Source organism: Diabrotica undecimpunctata, chromosome 5 (genome assembly GCF_040954645.1).
Source record: "Diabrotica undecimpunctata isolate CICGRU chromosome 5, icDiaUnde3, whole genome shotgun sequence".
NCBI classification, from domain to species: domain Eukaryota; kingdom Metazoa; phylum Arthropoda; class Insecta; order Coleoptera; family Chrysomelidae; genus Diabrotica; species Diabrotica undecimpunctata.
Window position 1 is genome coordinate 162,159,170 of NC_092807.1, and position 19,780 is coordinate 162,178,949.

The 19,780-nt window shown below is 33.9% G+C and overlaps 1 protein-coding gene and 1 non-coding gene across 5 annotated transcripts in view; one reads left to right on the top strand and one right to left on the bottom strand.

The window, feature by feature from the left end:
• Nucleotides 1–1,711: 1,711 nt before the first annotated feature.
• LOC140442063 (uncharacterized) overlaps nt 1,712–19,780 on the bottom strand; it is a 142,545-nt gene continuing 124,476 nt past the window's right edge. The window contains exons 4-6 of one of the 4 annotated variants that reach the window (XM_072533128.1): nt 15,593–15,671; nt 15,084–15,517; nt 1,712–2,081 (exon numbers count right to left, since the gene is read on the bottom strand). In XM_072533128.1, coding sequence (XP_072389229.1) covers nt 1,764–2,081; nt 15,084–15,517; nt 15,593–15,671 — 831 coding nt within the window. In that variant the 3' untranslated portion in view covers nt 1,712–1,763. Of the gene's footprint in view, nt 2,082–3,889; nt 14,895–15,083; nt 15,518–15,592; nt 15,672–19,780 lie in introns of those variants that run through there. The other 3 variants (XM_072533127.1, XM_072533131.1, XM_072533130.1) reach the window with 3 other exon arrangements.
• Nucleotides 19,694–19,765, top strand: TRNAT-CGU (transfer RNA threonine (anticodon CGU)). The gene has a single exon. It is a non-coding gene; the product is annotated as a tRNA-Thr (tRNA).

Here is a 19,780-nt window from a genome sequence, read left to right on the forward strand (position 1 = left end):
AATAGTGTATATAGTTCTAGATATCACAATAACATTGGTAGGTCTTCGTAGCAAAAGTTTATCAAGACATTTCAATTTTCTAATCCTTTATATACTATTTCAGACAATGAGTCTTTAAAACTATAGTAAACATTTTTGTTCTCGTTCATTTGTTATTGACTTCTCTTTGCATAAAGCATATTTTAGTTTTAGAACCCTGTTATTGTTTTAATATTTTTTATTTGAAAAAATATCAAATTTTTAAAAATTATAAATTATTTTTGACATTCATAAGTTCACTTGTATATTTCTTAAATAAGAAATGTAACAGTTGAGAAATATATTCATTTATTGTTTCGGTAAATTTTATTTTCCACTGTATCCCATAATCCCATTCCTTTTACGTAAATGAGTCCATAGTCCATTCAAAAATTCATCTTTTACCGAGGGAAGAGTTGCCAGAAATAAAAACTTGACATAATAGTTTGAGGCATAATACTTGGCATAATAATCTAATAACTTAGATTAAAGATAGAAATGGTCATTTTACAACCAACAGAAAGGAAACCCTTAAAATAGTTGAAGACTTCTACAAATTGCTGTACACAAGCCAATACAAAGCAAATAGCAGAGAAGATCAAGTACCAGATATATTAACAAGGAAAAACCTATTTTCTAAACTCTAAAATCACAATAGACGAAATTAAACTATCCCCAAGAAAAGCTAAGAATAACAAATCTCCAGGCGAAGATTGTGTAGTTACTGATGCAATCAAAATCGGAGGCACTTGCCTAATTAAGAAAATAAAAAATCATTTTTAACATGTGTCTTTTGGACAGTAATATACCCGACAAATGGTACAGTGCTGAGTTAATTCTATTGTACAAAAAAGGAGATCCCCATGAATTAGAAAACTAGAGACCTGTAAGTCCTTAGTGACCTATACAAACTCCTTACAAGAATACTAACGAATCGTCTTGAGAAAAAACTTGATTTCTATCAGCCAATAGAGCAAGCGGGATTTCGTACCGGATTTGGAACAAATGATCACCTACAGAGCACTAAAACGGTAATAGAAAAGACTATCGAATACAATCGACCACTCGTTCTGGCTTTTGTAGATTTCCATAAAGCCTTTGACACGGTAGAATTTGACAAAATCCTGGAAGCACCACAAGTATGCCGCATTGAGTACCGATATATAAGGTTAATTTACAATACATACAAGTTTTGCTATAAAGCAAAATAAAAGACTTGTTTCAAGAATTATTGAACAGATACCGTCATAATTTCAACTACAATACATTATGAATACATTTCTATAATATTTTGCAAACATAACAAAGCAAAAATTCTGGAAGGATAAAATTGTAAGCAAAGACAAGCATTGGATACTAAATTTATTTAAACTTACATATAGACTACAAAAAAAACGCGCAAAAAGTCATTTTGAACTATTTTTCTAAAAAAATACTTATTAAACAACAAAAATATTTATAGCACTGCTGAGTGAATGAAGGAACATGAAAAAGCTAAACAAATTCAATTCTTCAATGTATCTCTATTTGATTCATTTGGTTTTTTGGGGATCAATCAATAACAATATACAGGGGTAAAGTAAAAAGTAGTTCTGTTGATTCCTTCGTATTAACAAAAAAAAAACATTTTGCATTAAACCAATGCTAACATACGAGGGTGAAATAAAAAGTAGTTCCATTGTAAGAAATAGACAATACAATTTCCTCAATTATTTATATATTGGAACAAAGAAAGACAAACTTTATTAAATATTTATGTCAAATGTAATCGGAATAAAACCGACATCCGTCTTCAAAAAACTCGGTTGGGCGCAATCTCCTAAGAACGTATTCACCTCGCATTGAATACTTCTCGAAGCGTAGGGGAACCAGTGACCGTCTTCGGCGCTTAAGTTGTAAACTTCGAATTCGGGAAGTCCACAAAAATATTTTTGAATGTATTCTCGTTGATACTCTAAAGTGTTGTTGTATAAATCGGGAGATGCACAGAAGTTGGTGCAGGAAAGAGGCAAATACAAGTTGTACTTGCAGGGGATATCTTTTTGGCAAACGCAGGAATGTATCTATAAAGGAAAGTTCTTATTATTATAAATAACAATAATAATAATTCAATGGCATGAACTGAATTGACACTGGATATAAAGTATCTGGAATTATTATTAGGATTAGGTCTATTAGAATTACTATTGGAACTATTACTGGAAAATAAAGTAAAAATAAAGCACTTTTTTTTCACGTTTTTTACTTTATTTTATGCACAATAGCAGTATATATATATATATATATATATATATATATATATATATATATATATATATATATATATATATATATATATATATATATATATATATATATATATATATATTCTTATTCGTACGGTTATGGTATCATAAATTCAGTATATCGAAAGCCGAGCTTTTTACAACTGATTAAATTTATTATTTCGACAATGTTCATTTTAGGAAAAGTTTCAGTGTTTTAGCCTGGAGATAAAGTAGACCATGAAGTCTAACCGGTATAACCACAGAATAATAAACAATCAGAATGCCCACTCTGCTTGACAAAATAAGTACGCACATCTCGTTCACGCAGACGGAATCAGCCATGTTTTAAACAGAACAAGCTATTCAGTGACATTTTATCTGGTGTGCATAAAAAAAAATTAACCCGGTTTAATTTATTTACGGCAACTATAGGACATAATATGCACTATTTTATTCGTACTTTTAGTTGAAGAATAGATTAAATTATTTCAAATGTACCAAATTATTAATTTCTAAAAATTTAAATTACAGTTCTGTCGTAGCTGGTCACAAATTTCTCAATTCGAGTCTATGTTTCTGTTTGAAATATGGCGATCGCGTGCTGACAAACTTCAAAGGCGGCATCTGAGAGTGGGCATTCTGATTGTTATTTATTCTGTGGTATAACTCTCGACCTGTATAATAAAAAATCGACCTGTTTCAGGATTTTTTCCTAAAGCGATCGGTTTCCAAATAAGTGATTTTTTACTTTATTTTATGTACAATAGCGGTTTATTTTATGTACAATAGTATTCACATTCACATAGGAATAATTTCAGTGTTCCAGCCTGGAGATGAATTCTGGTTTTGAGTCTAAATTTTGGTGAAGGCGTAACGTGCAAAGACCATCTTTTGGTAACGTGACTTCCAATTTCATGACCTGCTTTATCTACAGACTGGAACACTGAAATTTTTTCTAAGTTAATGATTTTCGAAATATTAAACTTAATCCGTTGTAAAACGATCTATTAGGAAAAAATCTTGAAACAGGTCGACTTATATTTCAAATGGGAGGTATTCCAGGTTAAAATTGTTTTGTAGCTGCTATAGATAAATCAATTAAATGGAATATTAAAAATTCGGGTTACGCCTTCGCAACATTTAGACTGTCAAAACCAGAATTATTAATTTCCAACTTCATGACCTGCTGTTATCAGTTCTGTCATTTATGTTTTCTTTTTCTTGCTTACGTTCATGTATTTTGTTTGATTTTCATTTATTTCTAGTCCTCTCAGATTGGTTTCCTTTTCTATGTACTGGAAGGTTTTCTTTAATGCCCTTTTATCTGTTGCTACTAATCGTCCGCATATCCTATTATGTATACTACATTTTATCTACATAGAAGTAATTTTACTTGATTTTTTTTATCGATTCAATACGATAAATTTTTTATTTTTGCTGATTTTAACAAGATAATTGCACAATTTGGATTACCTTTTTATTTTTCTTATGATTTTCTTCTTTTATATGAAGCGCATTCTTGTTTTTATTCGTCTAAAATTGATTTTGGGATTTCGGGTTGGAAAAAAGGTAAAATAAAACACAATAAGATAGTAGTTTGCAGCTAAATTAATAGGTATAGTTTCAAATTGAAGGATATCACTTTGATATGGATTTAACACATTAAAATAATGAAAAGGTCGACATTACTGATCGATAGACACATAATTTTATTATCTGAGTTGTTGATATTTGTTTACCAATAGCAATTCAACAATTTTCCACATTTATATCCTAATAATTACAACCAATGTTTTCTTTTTTATATTTTGATACATAACTGAATAAAATTATATATCTTAAATGTATCCTGGAAGACATTTTCAACAGTTGTAGTCTAAGTCACCAAAATAAGTGATTTTATATAAACATAAACAATATAGATAAATATATCAAGCTGTAGAAAATTGCAAAAAATATGTTGTTTTATTTATTCTAGTTAAAATTTATTGTTTTACTACAGTAAAATTGGTCTGGGATTACGCCTTTCGTTCGAGTAGTGTCGACTTGAATATGTGACCTTTATAGTACAAACTGTAATTTTATGATATATGTTAGTTGACGAAAGCAACATATATTTTGTTTAGAGAATATATTATATCTATGACAATATCTTTACAAAGGTAATAATAGAAATAAATGAAGACCATGCAATAATTCATTATAGCAGGAGGTATAGTTATAGTATAAAGTAACAAAAATGGTATTAAATAGTATTCAAAGAGAGCAAAGACCGAGCACGAGGAAATACATAAAAATAAGTGTACTAAACGTCACATTTGCGACAAGTGACATGACAATTTCCAGGTATTTGAAAATTGGATGTATAAGGATTGAAAGCAGTGGCAAATAATATAAAATGTATAAAGGAAAAATTAAAGAATTTTAGGATCTCGAAACTTAAGAAGATAGGATAAAGATGTATAGACGTATATTTAATATTTACTAGTTACATGCAGAAGAATTATACATAATCTTTCGTATTGAACAAGTTTTTTAAAGAAAAATACAACAAAGTTTTTTCTTTACTCTAACAATTTTTTTTTATATTCTTCAAAACCAAAATAGGTATACGTTGCTTTTGTCAAAATGTTAGTAGGATCTCGCTTTGTGACTAATTATAATCCTAGTACAACATACAATATAATATATATAGGGAATATTCAACTTTTTAAATATATTTGTACAATATAATCATCTGGTGTTTCATTGGTTTCCTAAATATCTAAAAGTATGCTACCTCACGATCACAATAAAAATGATGTATAATTTTAAAACGCAAAATGAGTCATCGAATCCATCAAGGAAACAATCAATATTTAGATTAAATTTAGTCTCAAATAATATGAAACATATGAAAACGTAAAGAAACGATAAAAAAAACTGGAACAGTCTCGATAAAACTAATAATAATACCTAATAAATATAATATGGAACTTGCACTGAAGATGAGTGATTAAATGAAGAAACAAAAATAAAAATCTGTAAAAAATATTCCAAATCAATTAGCCATTCAAAGAAAACGCAGTCTAGGACAACTAGAAGAATTTGATCATGGTTGATTATACACACATTAGATCTTGTAGTATAATAGCAGATAAAGTAAAGTATATTTCACGAATTTGTGTTTTGGATTATCGCCAGACACTCGACAGCCAATGATCCACGAATCGAATCTGAACGTTAGAACCTTGTTTAAGTTTGCGCTTCTCCAAGGAGGGACTGCTCCCTTTTTTGCGGAAGCTTTTGAGGAGGCGAGTAACGTTAGTTCCCATTAGTGTTTTTTAGGGTGGTATGCGGCTATAGATGGGCGGCTTAGATAGTGGTGATGTGGAAAAGGAGCGCTATGAGGAGAATTTAGGCTAGCCAACCAAGCCATGAGCAGAAGGTACCAATTAGTTTATCTGCGATATTTGAGATGAGTTGTTTCGATGATGTCGTAGTACTCATCATGAAGTTCCTTCCCAGCAAAGTGTAGAAGCTTGGTTGGAAGAAATGGACCTTTTGTTACTGAGCCTGGTGAGTATGTGCCCTCGACAGTGGCAGGGAGACCTTAGAGTTTGCTTAGCTCTGTTGTTAAGAGCCAGCTATTCCGCGGAAGACGTATTTTTTGCTTAGAGATCGGAATCTGCCCTTTATTGACCTTATATTCGCTGAATTTTTGGTGAATTAGTGCTGACAAATAATTTGCACGTTTCCTCATGCATTTTTTGAGGATTTTCCTTTCTGTTGCCACAATGTCGTTGGTTTAGCTAGGATTTAGTAACGCGTAAACACACGCCTTGTATTCGATGATAGGCCTGTTGAAAGTCTTTTAGGTGTGCAGATATTTTCGAGTTTTCCAGACAGCGCGCCCAGGAGTCTAGCTCTTTTTCTTACCCTGTCTAGGGTGTCTTTGATGTCAGTGTCCCAGTTGAGAGTCCTGCTAAAATGAACTCCCAAGTATAACACTGAGTTTCTGTAATCAAGATTTTCTCCTAGAAGAGCTATCTGGTTCTTTCCAGCATCGAGTGTGCCCCTGTGAGGAGATTTGAATAAAATTAATTGAGTTTTAGAGGGATTGAGTATGACTGTCCATTTGTTGCACCACCTGACAATTGTGTTCAACTTTTCATGTGCTCTGTCGAACACAGGCGCATGTCTTAGCGTCCCATTGTATGTTTCTGCAAAAACGCGGTATCGTAAGTAAATAATAATATTGACTCTGATCTAGTCAACAGGTGGGGGTGTCACTGTTGTAAGCTGTGTATAATATTGATGCCAGAATTGAGCCTTGGGGGACTTCAGCTTGTGGAGTGAATGGTGTTGATACAGTGTTAGCGACTTGGACACGAATTGTCCGATTGAAGAGATAAGAATCGATTATTTTTACGAATGGGATAGTCAGTCCAGTAAGGTAGAGCTTTTCGATCAGGCCTGTATACCAAACTTGATCGAAGTATTCTGGACGTCTATGGTGCATCTATTAGTTACATTGAAGACTTCTGATATGAAGGTTGCTGCTTCAATCCATGCATTTTGTGCATTTTGGGGATGAGAGGTTGTGCGTCTAGAAATTCTACGAGTTTCTCCTTTAGGAACCTCTCGTAGACTTTACCTGGGGTGCTGAGTAGTGAAATAGATCTGTACGATTCAGTGCTGTTTGGGGGGTTTGGGTCAAGAAGTAGGAAAGTAGTTCAACAAGAGGCATGCATTGATTATGTTTGTAAGCAGCCGGATAATACTCTCTGGGAGTTTTTTGAGGATTTACTGTGAATGCCATCAGGGCCAGATGTGTTTTCGGTCCACTGAGTGCCCGAACATAGAGTTGGTTAGATCAGAGGTATATCTGCTAATCATATCCTTTCTGCCAGGAGCATGTTCAGCAGGAAGGTGGTTGCAAATTGGATTAGCAGTATTATGTCTGCTATCATTGTTGCGGGAGGAATCCACCTCTCAGCAAGAAGAGATTTAGTATTCTGGTGAGTGGTAGGAGTCACGCAAATTCGTGAAATATACTATTAATATATTTACGGCTTCAACCTAACATAAAAATGTACCACAACCAGAATAATGAGAAATATCATTTATCAATATAATACTGTTAACTTTTGTTAAATTCTACAACCACATTTTTGGACAAGTTCAACAGACCTACAACTTGGTATTCAAGTCTTTAAAAATCCTTTTTAAGATATTTGTTTCGATGTCGTGATGACTTATTTTGCGGATTTAATATTTCGGTTATGTCACGGAAATCTCTAGTAAAAAATAATTCTCGATTTACATAACTGTGTCTTCAAATTGAGATTCCAATAAAACAATTGGTCTAATTTGAAAAATGTTATAATATTTCATACCCAAATGTTTAATATAATATTAGAGACCGAATATTTCTTAACGAGGTCGATCATTTTTGATTTATAATACGTTTAAGAATAATTCCTTTAAGTTACGTTTTAATAATGTAGACTACTCTAAGAATTTCATTCAAGTAAAGCAATACTTTTGATTTTTATCACTATCATTGGTGGTACAACGTAAGTTGAGCTCCATTCGGTACAGCGCCTTGCAGCTTGGTGCCAGTTGGCAACATAAATCTTTCTGACATTGTCATACACACCATTTTTCCATCTCAACTTTGGTCGACCTCTTCTTCTATTGATCAAAAATTTATTGTATGGTAAAGTTGAGCATTCCAATTAACGAATGTTAAAAAGAAAGTTAAATCCAAGTGGTTTCGGATCTAGCACCTGGACAAATTTATATAGTTCTAGACGTTGTTCTGGTTATTTTGAAGATGGAAGGAGAAAAATACATGAATAGTATGGTCGAAATATACTCCATGGTATAAGAAATTGTCTAAGAAAATTCCGCCGTTTATAAAAAATTATTCTATTAATTAGTAAAGTTACTTTTTGACCGACAAACCGCATTAAAAAATATTCTGCCTCATTTAATGAAGACTAAAGGAAGATTTAGAATATATCGCTATACAGTATTTTGAATGGGAAGCATTTGGTATCTTCTTTAATTTTTTTTATGTACAAAACTTCCGTTGAATTAGTGAGGGAAGCTCTTATATTAGGTTTACGCGTATTCTGGTGATAAATTTTGAAATATCTACTAAGGCACAACCTTACTTTATAATTTACGAGTCCCGTTCAAGAAAAAAATAAAATAAAATATGTTCAGACTCTAATTTTGATTATTCTTTAGGTTCATAAATAACTTATTGTTTGATTTAACTGCAATATTTCTGGTATTATCATAAAAAAAAACATTGAATTAATACATATTTGATATGAATAATAGTTAACGACAATACCATTAACTGTGGATAACTAGAAAGTACTTTGAGAGAGAGTGCTGTCCATATTCAGTGTTCTTGGCATGGTATATAGCCCCAATAGTATCACAAGAATTAGCCTTAAAAGTCCCAGTTTCTCCAAAACCATGTAGTCATCAAACTTTTGGATAATTAAAAAAATATCATCTAATGAAAATCAAATTTGAAATACAACGAAATAGAAATAGAAATATTGATACCAGAACTAGACCGATATGGAAAAACAAAAGCTTTTGCGGAAGTTATTTTGCAAACCTTTTTAAAGATGATAAACCAATAAACGTCTCATTCTATTTAGACTTACTCTTCAGACTTGACAGAGAACGTGAAACATTCAATATTTTACATGACTACTCCAATCGCAGGTGGCAAACAATTTTGGAGCCTCCAAAAGTGGGTCCAAAAACATATCCAATGATTCCATTCATTCATAAAAACCATTCCAGGAATAATAACTTAATATACTAGGTACATTACCTTTCCAAAACTGGGGAGAAATATCGCCCCATACGCCTCCTCACATGCATCGGAAAGTTGTACGAGAGGATACTGCGAGTACGGTTCGATGACCCGATTGAGAGATCAGGAGGCTTATCCCCAAGATAATTCGGATTCTGCAAAGGAAAGATCACAATTGACGCAATTTTGAGTGTTATCGAGGCATTGTATATCAACAACACGGAAGATGTTGCCCAGTGGAGTAAGATGCGGATCCCGAGCCTAAGGGACTGGGTGAACTTGTGGTCACAGGCGACTGGATTATTTCCTGATGTAAGTGCTCACAGGAGAGAGGTGTTGTAGGTCGTATCTCCATAGGTTCAGAAAGACAGATACAGATTAATGCCTATAATGTGAATACTCCGATACTGATACTCACACAATGCTGGAGTATAATAAATGGACAGTGGAGAGAAACAGAATGTATAGAGAAATATGAATGAACCATGTGACTGTAAGGAGAAGTAAGGAGGGATGAAATAGTGTACACAATTACATCCGAGCAGTTATTAAAGAGAAAAAAGAAGAAGAGAAACACCGGCCGGACCAACGACAGAGATATCTAGATAAGAAAAGTGAGTGCTCAGAAAGTGTCTTCAGCCTTACAGCAACCATCCCAATTTCGGAGTACGGTACGTGCGACAGTTAACAGCGCACAAGTAGGAGAGGATGGTTTTAGTTGGTAGGCAGGATAACAGGAAGGCATCCGTTTGCAGGACTTCCTTCTAACTATTTCTAAGGGGAAATGGGCTCGGATGTACTCCTCTATCCTGAATCCAACACACGCCAGCTATACCTAAGGATGGGTTAGCTTGGTACGGTTTTTTTAGAAAATCAAAAAAAGTTAGGTTGGGTTAGGTTTCTCGATCACGTCATCTTCACATTGAAGATTGTTTGGTAATGGGAAGGTCACGTGGTCGATAAATCTCGGTCATTAGAAAGAGATGCAAGGATTTCTTGGTGAACTGGTTTAGATTGCAGCGCGCTATCTAGGTATTCTCTATGTAAAGTTACCACGCCACGAGATAAAATGATTACAAAACAGTTGAAAAATATGTAAATAAATAAATAAATAGACAATATTTTTATAATATAATTTGTTGCATTTAAAAATGTAGAAAACAGAACATAAAACAATTTGAAACGGGACTCATACCTACAGTTTTTCAAATGTATTTTTAAACTCCGCAAAATTTTTGTTGGTATGACGAAACGAAACATCTTTTTCTCTTAGAACCAAATCAAAGAAAATATTTACAATCGGAGTATGCTTTAAATTTTTGATATAGTGTGTTTTTTTTTGATAAATATTATACCAATATTTAATCTAAGTACTTAAAGGTTAGAATAAAGTTATGCTTGATCTGCACTCGATCTCAAAACTGTGGAAAAGTTCCTAGAATTTTCTTCTATTAGTCTATATAATATTTTTACTAAATATAAAATTTTGCTAGTTATCACAATACCTCTTTTACTACAATAGCATGCTCCAAATGAATAAAAAGAATATTTACTGATCTTAAATAGATGATTTATGTGATATATCTACAGACTCTGGCGCAATTATGATAAAAACCCCTCTTGTAACAAAATTTTACTATGTTATTACTCTATTATCATTTGCCAAGTGTCTTTTGTCATTATTTTTTTAGTATTTGTCAATTGTCATGTGTTACTTGTCGTTTTCACGTGTCATTTGTCAATTGTTTCGTGCAATTTTAGACATAAATTTTGTACATATCGATAAATATTCTTTTATGTTTTCGTAAAAACACCATTTCGCTAAAAGAAAGTAGAGTTTACAGGTTTTAAAATCGAGTGTCCGTACAATAAACATTAAGTAGCTTTATACAAATTTTACTAGTTGGTTAAATGTTGAATATATTAGTCTACGTCACATGTAGCTAGTTACTAAATATTTTTCTAAAATATTTACTAAAGGCGAAGAGACGAAGAGGACAGATTGGACGATTTTATTGTTCAAATACACATTTTTATTTGTAAACAATATTAATAAAACTATAGGACACATCCATATATCTCACTGGTGTTAAACTGGAGTAAAAACATATTTGTAGTACTATCAGTTAAATTTTATGATGTGATATTACCTCCTTGGTATTGCATTGGCTGTAGACTTTAAAAATTATAGGAAACTTTATTTCTGTCAGTGTTTGACATAAGTATCTTGCATAAAACCTTATCATACTATAGGTTTTGCATTATTTTACTTTCTATAGTATATTTAATTGTAGTTGTTGGCGAAATTAATTCTCAACACAATATACTTTTACATATTTTATGTTTTATGTGACACAAGGTGTTCTATGTTTGACTTTAAGTTCCAACACATGCGCGTTGTTAAAAAACAAAAGGTTCGTTTTAAAATGTCGGACAGAAAGGATGGCTTCTTGTCAGTCCAATAAAAAATTGTACTTAGATATTAAAAAAAATATATAAGTTATATAAAAATATAAGTGGCTCTTTCCTTTGGAAATCCAATCAGTTTAGTGTAAGTTGTGTTTGTGAAATAAAGGTTTTATTGTGGAAAGTTGCCTAAATTATTCCTAGCGTTCTCACCAGCGGAGTTTCTTTAATGTTGTAAAAATCCAACAATAGTCACACTTGATCGATCTTTATTTTTCCCCCTCTACCGTTTTCCTTGTCATCTCTTCGCCTTCTAGTTGTTTCTCTCGGAATACTAGTGAGCATATATTACTCGTAAACATTAACATAAACTAGAGGAATCATTGGTCCCAAAATAATATGTGAAAAAACCGAAAACGCAAAAAAAAATTCAACGTAGAGATAAAACAGTCCTTTTAAAGGCACAATTTGATAATATTACTCTAGAAAAATAATATTTGTAAACAAAATTAATGGAATTTGTTAACAAACGTTTATCTGTGATTCAAAAGTACTGTTCAGTAAAACAGTGCTTTCAAAATGGGCAAATACCAACTTAGAAAGTTATTTCAGTGTAATTTTTGTATGCTTCTAGGGATAAAAAAGTCAATATCACAGATAAACGTCAGTTCGAAAACAAATACTTAACCGTTTTTGTTTTTAATTACTTATAATAAAAACTATTTTAAGGATACAATTTCTTTTGATTTCATATTCGCTTACTTATGATAAATATACACGAATAGCCCCCTTTTATCACATTCGGGAAGCTTATATATGTATCTATCTATACAAAAAGAATAACGAATGATAAACATAAGTCAAAAGTTTCCTTGGGCGTGTAAGCTTCCAAGGAAAAATCAAAATAAATAAATCAAACGATTTTTGAGATTCTGCAGATGTGTCGATTGTTCGTACGTTTGGCAATAATAATAATTGAAACAATTAAGGCAGGTAGATTTTAGAAATCTCCACAAATATTGTGTGTTAGTTAGAAGAGATACAAGTAACACAGTTGTAATCCTTCTAACAACCGGACACACAATGATGGCTTTTACAATAAAAAGATCTTTTTACAGACGATTTGAAGCACTAAAATAAAATAAGAAGACTCATTAACAAAAATACGAAGTGGGAAGGTTTACTAAAGACCAGGAGCAAGCTGCAAGCTGATCTACGCAGCTACGAAAAATTTCTACGAAGATAATTCAGCACTTAGGTCGTTTCAGGACTAATCATCTTAACTACGAACCTAATCAAGAAGTACAAGGCTAAGTATGTGGTAAACTTATTCATGCAGAAAATGGACCAAACTATTGAACAACCGCGACAAGAAATATAACAACTGGCGGGCACGATTCAGTGAGGGTAGCCAGACATGGCGATAGGTTAGACAGTGGCAGCTAGCTGTTCCAAAACTGATCATGCGGCGAGAATGATGGAGACAGAAACGGCACATATACAGGTGCAGAAGGCAATGAGAAACCATTGCACTATTTTCCCATGAGAATTTCTTCCCATAACGATGACAATTTCAGTAAGTGAAGATGGGATGTATAGCGACTCGACTCATGCTCGGCTCCATCTCGGTTCCGGGTTGGATGGTATGAAATATGCTACCGGTTGCCAAGGTGTGAGGGACCAGGCACCTGGCAGAAATTCTGAGACTGAATGTAAATTTGCACTAGATTTACGAAAATCTCAGCGAGTTGGTTCCACGGACGTCCAGGGACTGATTCAAAACCCTGGAAAGTTACAAATAATTGAAAAAGAAATGGATGACTACAATCTTTCGGTACTGAAACTCTCAAACACTCATTGGAGAGTTTTTAGGCCATTTTAAAACAACTGCTGGCAAAGTCGCCTATTTTTCAGGCCCAGATAACACAAGTACAAATGGAGTCGCAATAATTGTCCCCTCTAAACTAAACGACTGCGTAATTGGATATAATACTGTTAATAACAGGATAATATCCATTAAAATGAGAATATCCACCAATGTATCCCTACCCTACCCTACACCTTGTCCAGATATACGCTCCTACAACAGCTGCACAAGAAGAAGACGTCAACAGGTTCTACGGTCGTCTAGAAGAAACTGTTAGCATTATTCCGAATCGTGAACTAATCATAATTTTAGGAGACTTTAACGCCAAAGTAGGGTCATCTAATGAAAATATTGAAGGAGTGCTGGGCAAACATGGACTGGGATAGAAAAATGAGAATGGCGACCGTCTAGTGGACATCTTACAATTACAAACACGCTCTGTCAATATCATCCACGAAGATTATACACATGGCACAGCTCAGATGGACGAACAAGAAATCAAATAGACTACATCCTAATAAGATCAAGATGAAAGTCGGCGGTCATCAACTATAAAATACATCCTGGCGCAGGCTGTAGAAGCCATCATCAGCTCCTGATATTGAACGTTCAACTTCGTTTTAAAGTCTCCAAAAGAAGACCCCTAAGAAAAGTTATGTATCTAAATCCATTAAAAATCAATGAATTCCAACAAAATCTAGAAGCTCTTTCTTTAGACCAAGTAGGTAGTGACCCTGAGAGCACTTGGATCTACCTCAAAGATAAGGTAATCGAGGGTGCAAAAGACTGTAAGGCAGCGGTTTCTACGGGCCGTAAGCCGTAGATATCCGATAATACGTGGACTGTGATTCAACGCAGAAAAGAACATAAAACTAGATATGAAACAAACGATGAATACAGAGCGTTATCCAAAGAAATCATTGACGCAAGACAAAGCTGATTACATCTCTCAAATATTTAGAGAGATAGAGGAACATGGCTGTCGAAATGAACCGAGGGATTTATTTCAGATCAAACTCCTTACAAGAGAACTTAAATCTTAAACGTGGTCTGTAATAGATAAGGAAAGTAATATAAAAACCGATACTGATGAAATATGGACTGCAAGGCAAAAAAATAAGTTGTTTATCCTGATTATTCAATTAAAAGACAAGAATTACAATGAATGACTCACCAGAAAATAACAGATATAAAAAATACCATAAATATCATAATTTTGATATCTTTGCTAAGCTGGATTGTTTCATATCATTATTATTTACTCAAACGTACAGACAACCAGTAATTGAATTTACATTTGAAAATCTTCAAATTTAAGTTGAGGTCCGTCCTCGCAAAAGAGATCCAAATAACCTTTGTTGGGTCCAAGTCGAGGATCAGGTGGACTCTGGAAACGGCCTCGTTCCGTAGAGCCGAAAGCCTCGTTGAAATCAGGTAGAGGCTTCGAAGACGGTTTCTTTGGTGCTACGGAGTACGGAGGGCGAGCGATATTGATTGATGGCGTATTTGACTGCCGAAACATAAATAGTTTATTATTATGGACATTTTACTTAGATAATTTAAAATATACTATGACCCCAAATAAACAGTATAAAGCTATATGGCGGGCTTTGGCATAGTTTTTCACTTTTATTTGCAATTGTATTGAATACAATTATATGATCTGTTTCTGATTCCGTAGTTGTAGTGAATAACTTACCCTTTTCATTTTAGTATCTTCCATCTTCTCAAACTGCTGATGATGACTCTGCTGTTGATTAACTCCGACGCTAGCCCCAAAAACGGAATTTCCGTACTCATTTTGATGCTGGACGTTATTCTCCATCAACGGCTGCGGAGCTTCCACTGTGTGTTTCACATCGAGATGTTGAAAATCTTGGGGCATTATCTTCTCCTTGAGATGCACCGGTTCATCAGGAGGTACGTTCTCGTTGGAGTGCGGTGGGGTCATCGCCATTATAGAGTTGGAGTGTGGAGGAGTCATGGGCATCGATATGGGGTTGATATTGTGTATGTGGTGTACGGGCGTTTGTCGGTGTTTGTCCATCATCATCGGACTGGGTATGCTGAGCGGGGGAGACGGTTGGTGGTGATGATACGGTGATTGGATGTCTTGCATCATGAAAGGGTTACCTATTAAAACACTCGTTTTAACTAAAATTTAAACTTTGAGTACTTTTATTTGGCTTTGATTACAGTTTTACATACCGGAAGATCTTGGCCTCAAATCGTCTTGGTAATTGTGCCACATCTCCGTTTGTTGTTGAAGTTGTGTTAAAGGATTGGGCTGAAACAAAATATAAGAAATGAATATTTTTTGTATTCAATATATAGTACTAAACGGTTAATCTCAAGTGGAAGGTTATGTTATTTCGTTTCCTTTAAAATGTGGCCTTTCTAGTAGTGCTAAAAATATTGAATCATATTAGGTTTGGTATAAAATTAAAGAAAGTACGATCCTCTATAATTATATATACACTCGCGATCATAAAATCCGGGTCACCTTGAAAATCACCGATATTTCGTTCACCTTTATCGTAAATAATAATAAAACAAATACAAACTAATGCATGTTTCTGAGAATTGTTGTCGGCTTAGTGGTTTTCTTTGCAACAAAGAATTCCAATAGTGCCTATTTCGCGGAAAAGTGCACACTTCCCAAAATGAATGGTACCTGTAACTGCCGCTTGTTTTAAATGTCTCAATTGTGCTTCGACTTTCTGTTCAAACGCAACGAACAAACGTTTATTATTGCCACCATTAGTGTTTATTAGTGCCATTATTAGTGTTTATTATTATTTATTTTTTGCCAAAAATACCCTTGACTGATATTGAAACGGCACAAATTGTTGTGCTTGTGAAAGACGGTCACACTCAAAGGCAAGTCGCAAGAACTGTTGGCGTAAGCCTTTCTACGGTTCAACGAGTGCTTCAACGCTTTCAGGAGACGGGTTTGCTATCCAGACGACCTGGCTCTGGATGAAGAAGAACGACCACGGCACGAGATGACCGTTTTCTTGTGTTTCAGGCTTTACGAAACCGAACCTCAACTGCGATTGTGCATCGAAATCGTCTACAGGAAGTACGAAATCGCAATGTTAACGTTGCAACAGTCAGGAGAAGACTTTGTTCTTTTGGACTATCTTCCCTGGTAATGCATACAGAACCGCCACTTCGCCTGGCGCATCGAGTTGCACGACTAATTTTTGCTCGACAATGCGCACATTGGGGAATTAACGATTGGAGCAAAGAGTTATTCTCAGATGAATCCCGTTTCTGCCTAACTGGATCCGATGGACGTGTAAGAGTTTGGAGGAGAACCGGTGAAAGATTTTCACAAGCTTGCATTTCTCCAAGAATGCCATTTGGTAGGGGCTTGGTCATGGCTTGGGGAGGTGTATCTTCCGACTTCCGCACAGAATTACCCTTCATCGAAAATGGGGCCTTAACTGCACGAAGGGACATTACGGAGATTCTGGAAGAACATGTTATGCATACCATGGCAGGGCTTGAAGAAGACGTCGTTTTTATGCAGAACAACGCGAGAACGCACGTTGCCACGATCAGTATGCAATACTTGGACTAGGTTGGAATTACGAGGCTACCCGGGCCAGCTAGGTCTCCGGACCTGAATCCCATCGAACATCTCTAGGACGATTTGAAAAAACGTATTCAACCCCTAACATCTCCTCCTAACAACGCACAGGAGCTTAAGGATATGTTAGTGAGAGAATGGAATAACATACCACAACATGTGATCCGGAGAAAAATTAAGAGTATCCCAGTCGTCTGCAAGAGGTTATTAGAGCAAGTGGAGGCAATACACGATATTAGTCATTGAAATTTCACTGATATTTTACTACGTTCTGTATTTTCCATTTTTTTTTCGTATGTCTGTTTTATCAACAATTTGGTTTTTTTTCTGCTTTTTTAATAAAAACAATAAAAATCGATTTTTTTTTCTTTCAAAACAAACAATGATGACGAATCAGCCCAAAAAAAAGGTTATTACTGCACCAGAGGCAAAAATATTCAAGAAACTTGAAATTTTCAAGGTGACCCGGATTTTATGATCGCGAGTGTATTTATTTATGACTAGTGATTTTACCCGTCACCATGCGACGGGGGATCCAATCAATTGCCATCTACTGTCATTCCAATCAGTATTTTCTAACTTTCTCCTATTTAAGGCTAGGACGACAACAGAATAACATATTATTACTATTGTACAACTTTCATAACAAATAAGTCACTTTTGGTGAATTGCTGAACTTTTGCGTAAAGTCGTCTTATGAAATCGATCGTTATGTGAAGGATAGACATTTATTTATAAAACAAAATGTACCCGTCTTTTCACGTCAAATTATGTTGCGGTTACTTATCTATAAGATAAATGTAAAATTTATTTCGGAACTCACCAATATTGAATTAATTGTCAAAAAATCACAATAATGTTTTAATACCTCTTTTGATTATACAATTATACAAATTATGTAAAGAACAATTTAATAACAAATAAAAAATGATACATGTATATTAATCATTATTCTGAGGTTTCTCCATTTAATTATAGAACACTAAAGTATTATATAAGGTAAGCTCAAACATCTTTGACGTCAAAAAGTTCAATAAACTCTTCATTCGGCAATTCATCTTTAAAATTGTATTTATTTTGATCTCTCACTAGGCTATAGAATGTTACTGTAGATTAGAACGGTTCAATTTTTCCGAACGATGCGAATGGAACTTCTGGAATATCTATACCAGGATGACTGGTATAGATATTCCAGACTTGTACTCGTAAATAAGTGTTATACTAACTTGTACTGTCGTTGTACTAGAACTTGTTTCGTAATTAACTGTTATACTAACTATTTATGTGGAGAATATGTAACCGTAGATGAAATGTTGGTTTCTTTCCACAGTAAGTGCAAATTTAGAATGTTTATAAAAAGTAAGCTTAAAAAATATGGACTCAAAATAATGTGCCTTTGTGATGCCTCCACCCATTATTTATTGAACGCTTTTGTGTATGCTGGAAAAGAAAACAGAATACCGAATTCCAAGAAGTTATCCATGCCAAGTCTCAATCTCAATGTTCTTTCGTTAGGTTGCTCCAATAGTGAATTCTAACAGCAATCTGACTGGGAATAACTAGTTTTCCTCGATAAAGCTAGTCAAAGAGTGATAATCAACGCGAGATTTATCCTTCACTTTCACTCTTTGGTTTTACTATAGACGTAACTTTGCTGCATTGCGTACCAAAAACAATCGATCAGTTTCCATCATAATGAAGTTTTACATTTTGATGATACATTTTTACAATATTACTTAAGTAGGAGTGGATGTACTGGATCAAACTTGTGCTAATTATAAAGTAGGAAGGCGTACTAGAAGATGGCCACAGGCTATTTGGTTTCGGATCATGGATATCGCTAGTGTAAATGGGGTATTTTATACAACAGTGTCCATCCAGAATCTGAATTAAGACGGCACAAAGTCATTAAGGGCATTGAGAGAAGTTATTCGTCGAGTTTGCCACATCTCACAGATAACCAAGACCAAGATAAGCCCGTTAAAAGAGCATCTAAACGTACAATGTGTTATATTTGCCCATGTAATGATAACAAACAATCACTTGTATCTAACAAATGTCATTAATATATTTGTAAAAATCATTGTATCAAAACAAATACTTGTAATAGATGTAAGGATCAACAACTTGTTGGTTGATTTGTTTACATTCGCAAATTAACGTGATTTGATTTTTTTAAGATTTATGAACATTTCTAAATGAGAATTCTTCATTTTCGACACGATTTTGTTTCAATATTTTCAACATTAACCTAGTTTTGTTATTGACCCTGTATATTTTGTTCCTGAATCATCCATAGTAATATATACCTATGTTGGTTTTCACAGTTTTATTATTAGTATGTAATATACTACTTTTTTCGCTTTTGTACATTTATTTTTTGTTTTATTTACACAAAAAATTCAAAGGTCCTATTTTAACCCCGCCATACCTTAATCGTTTTCTATTTTAACCATACCAGTTCAGGGTTAACTCTTCAAGCATTATTTTTTTGTTTATGTACCTATTTGTTCACGGTTGTACAAATAATATTGTATACTACTCGCATTTGACAGACATTATTAAATTAAAAATATAAGATTACACTATCTAAAGAATATCTAATATTGCTATACTTATTCGGAAGTTTATAAAATAAAATAAAAAAGTAAATTCTGTTAAAATAATATTTAAATGATAAAGGTTATTATATCAAATATTTAAATCCGCCACTCGCCTCTTTAGCTCAGTGGTAGAGCACTGGTCTCGTAAACCAGGGGTCGTGAGTTCAAACCTCACAGGAGGCAATTAAATTTTTAAAT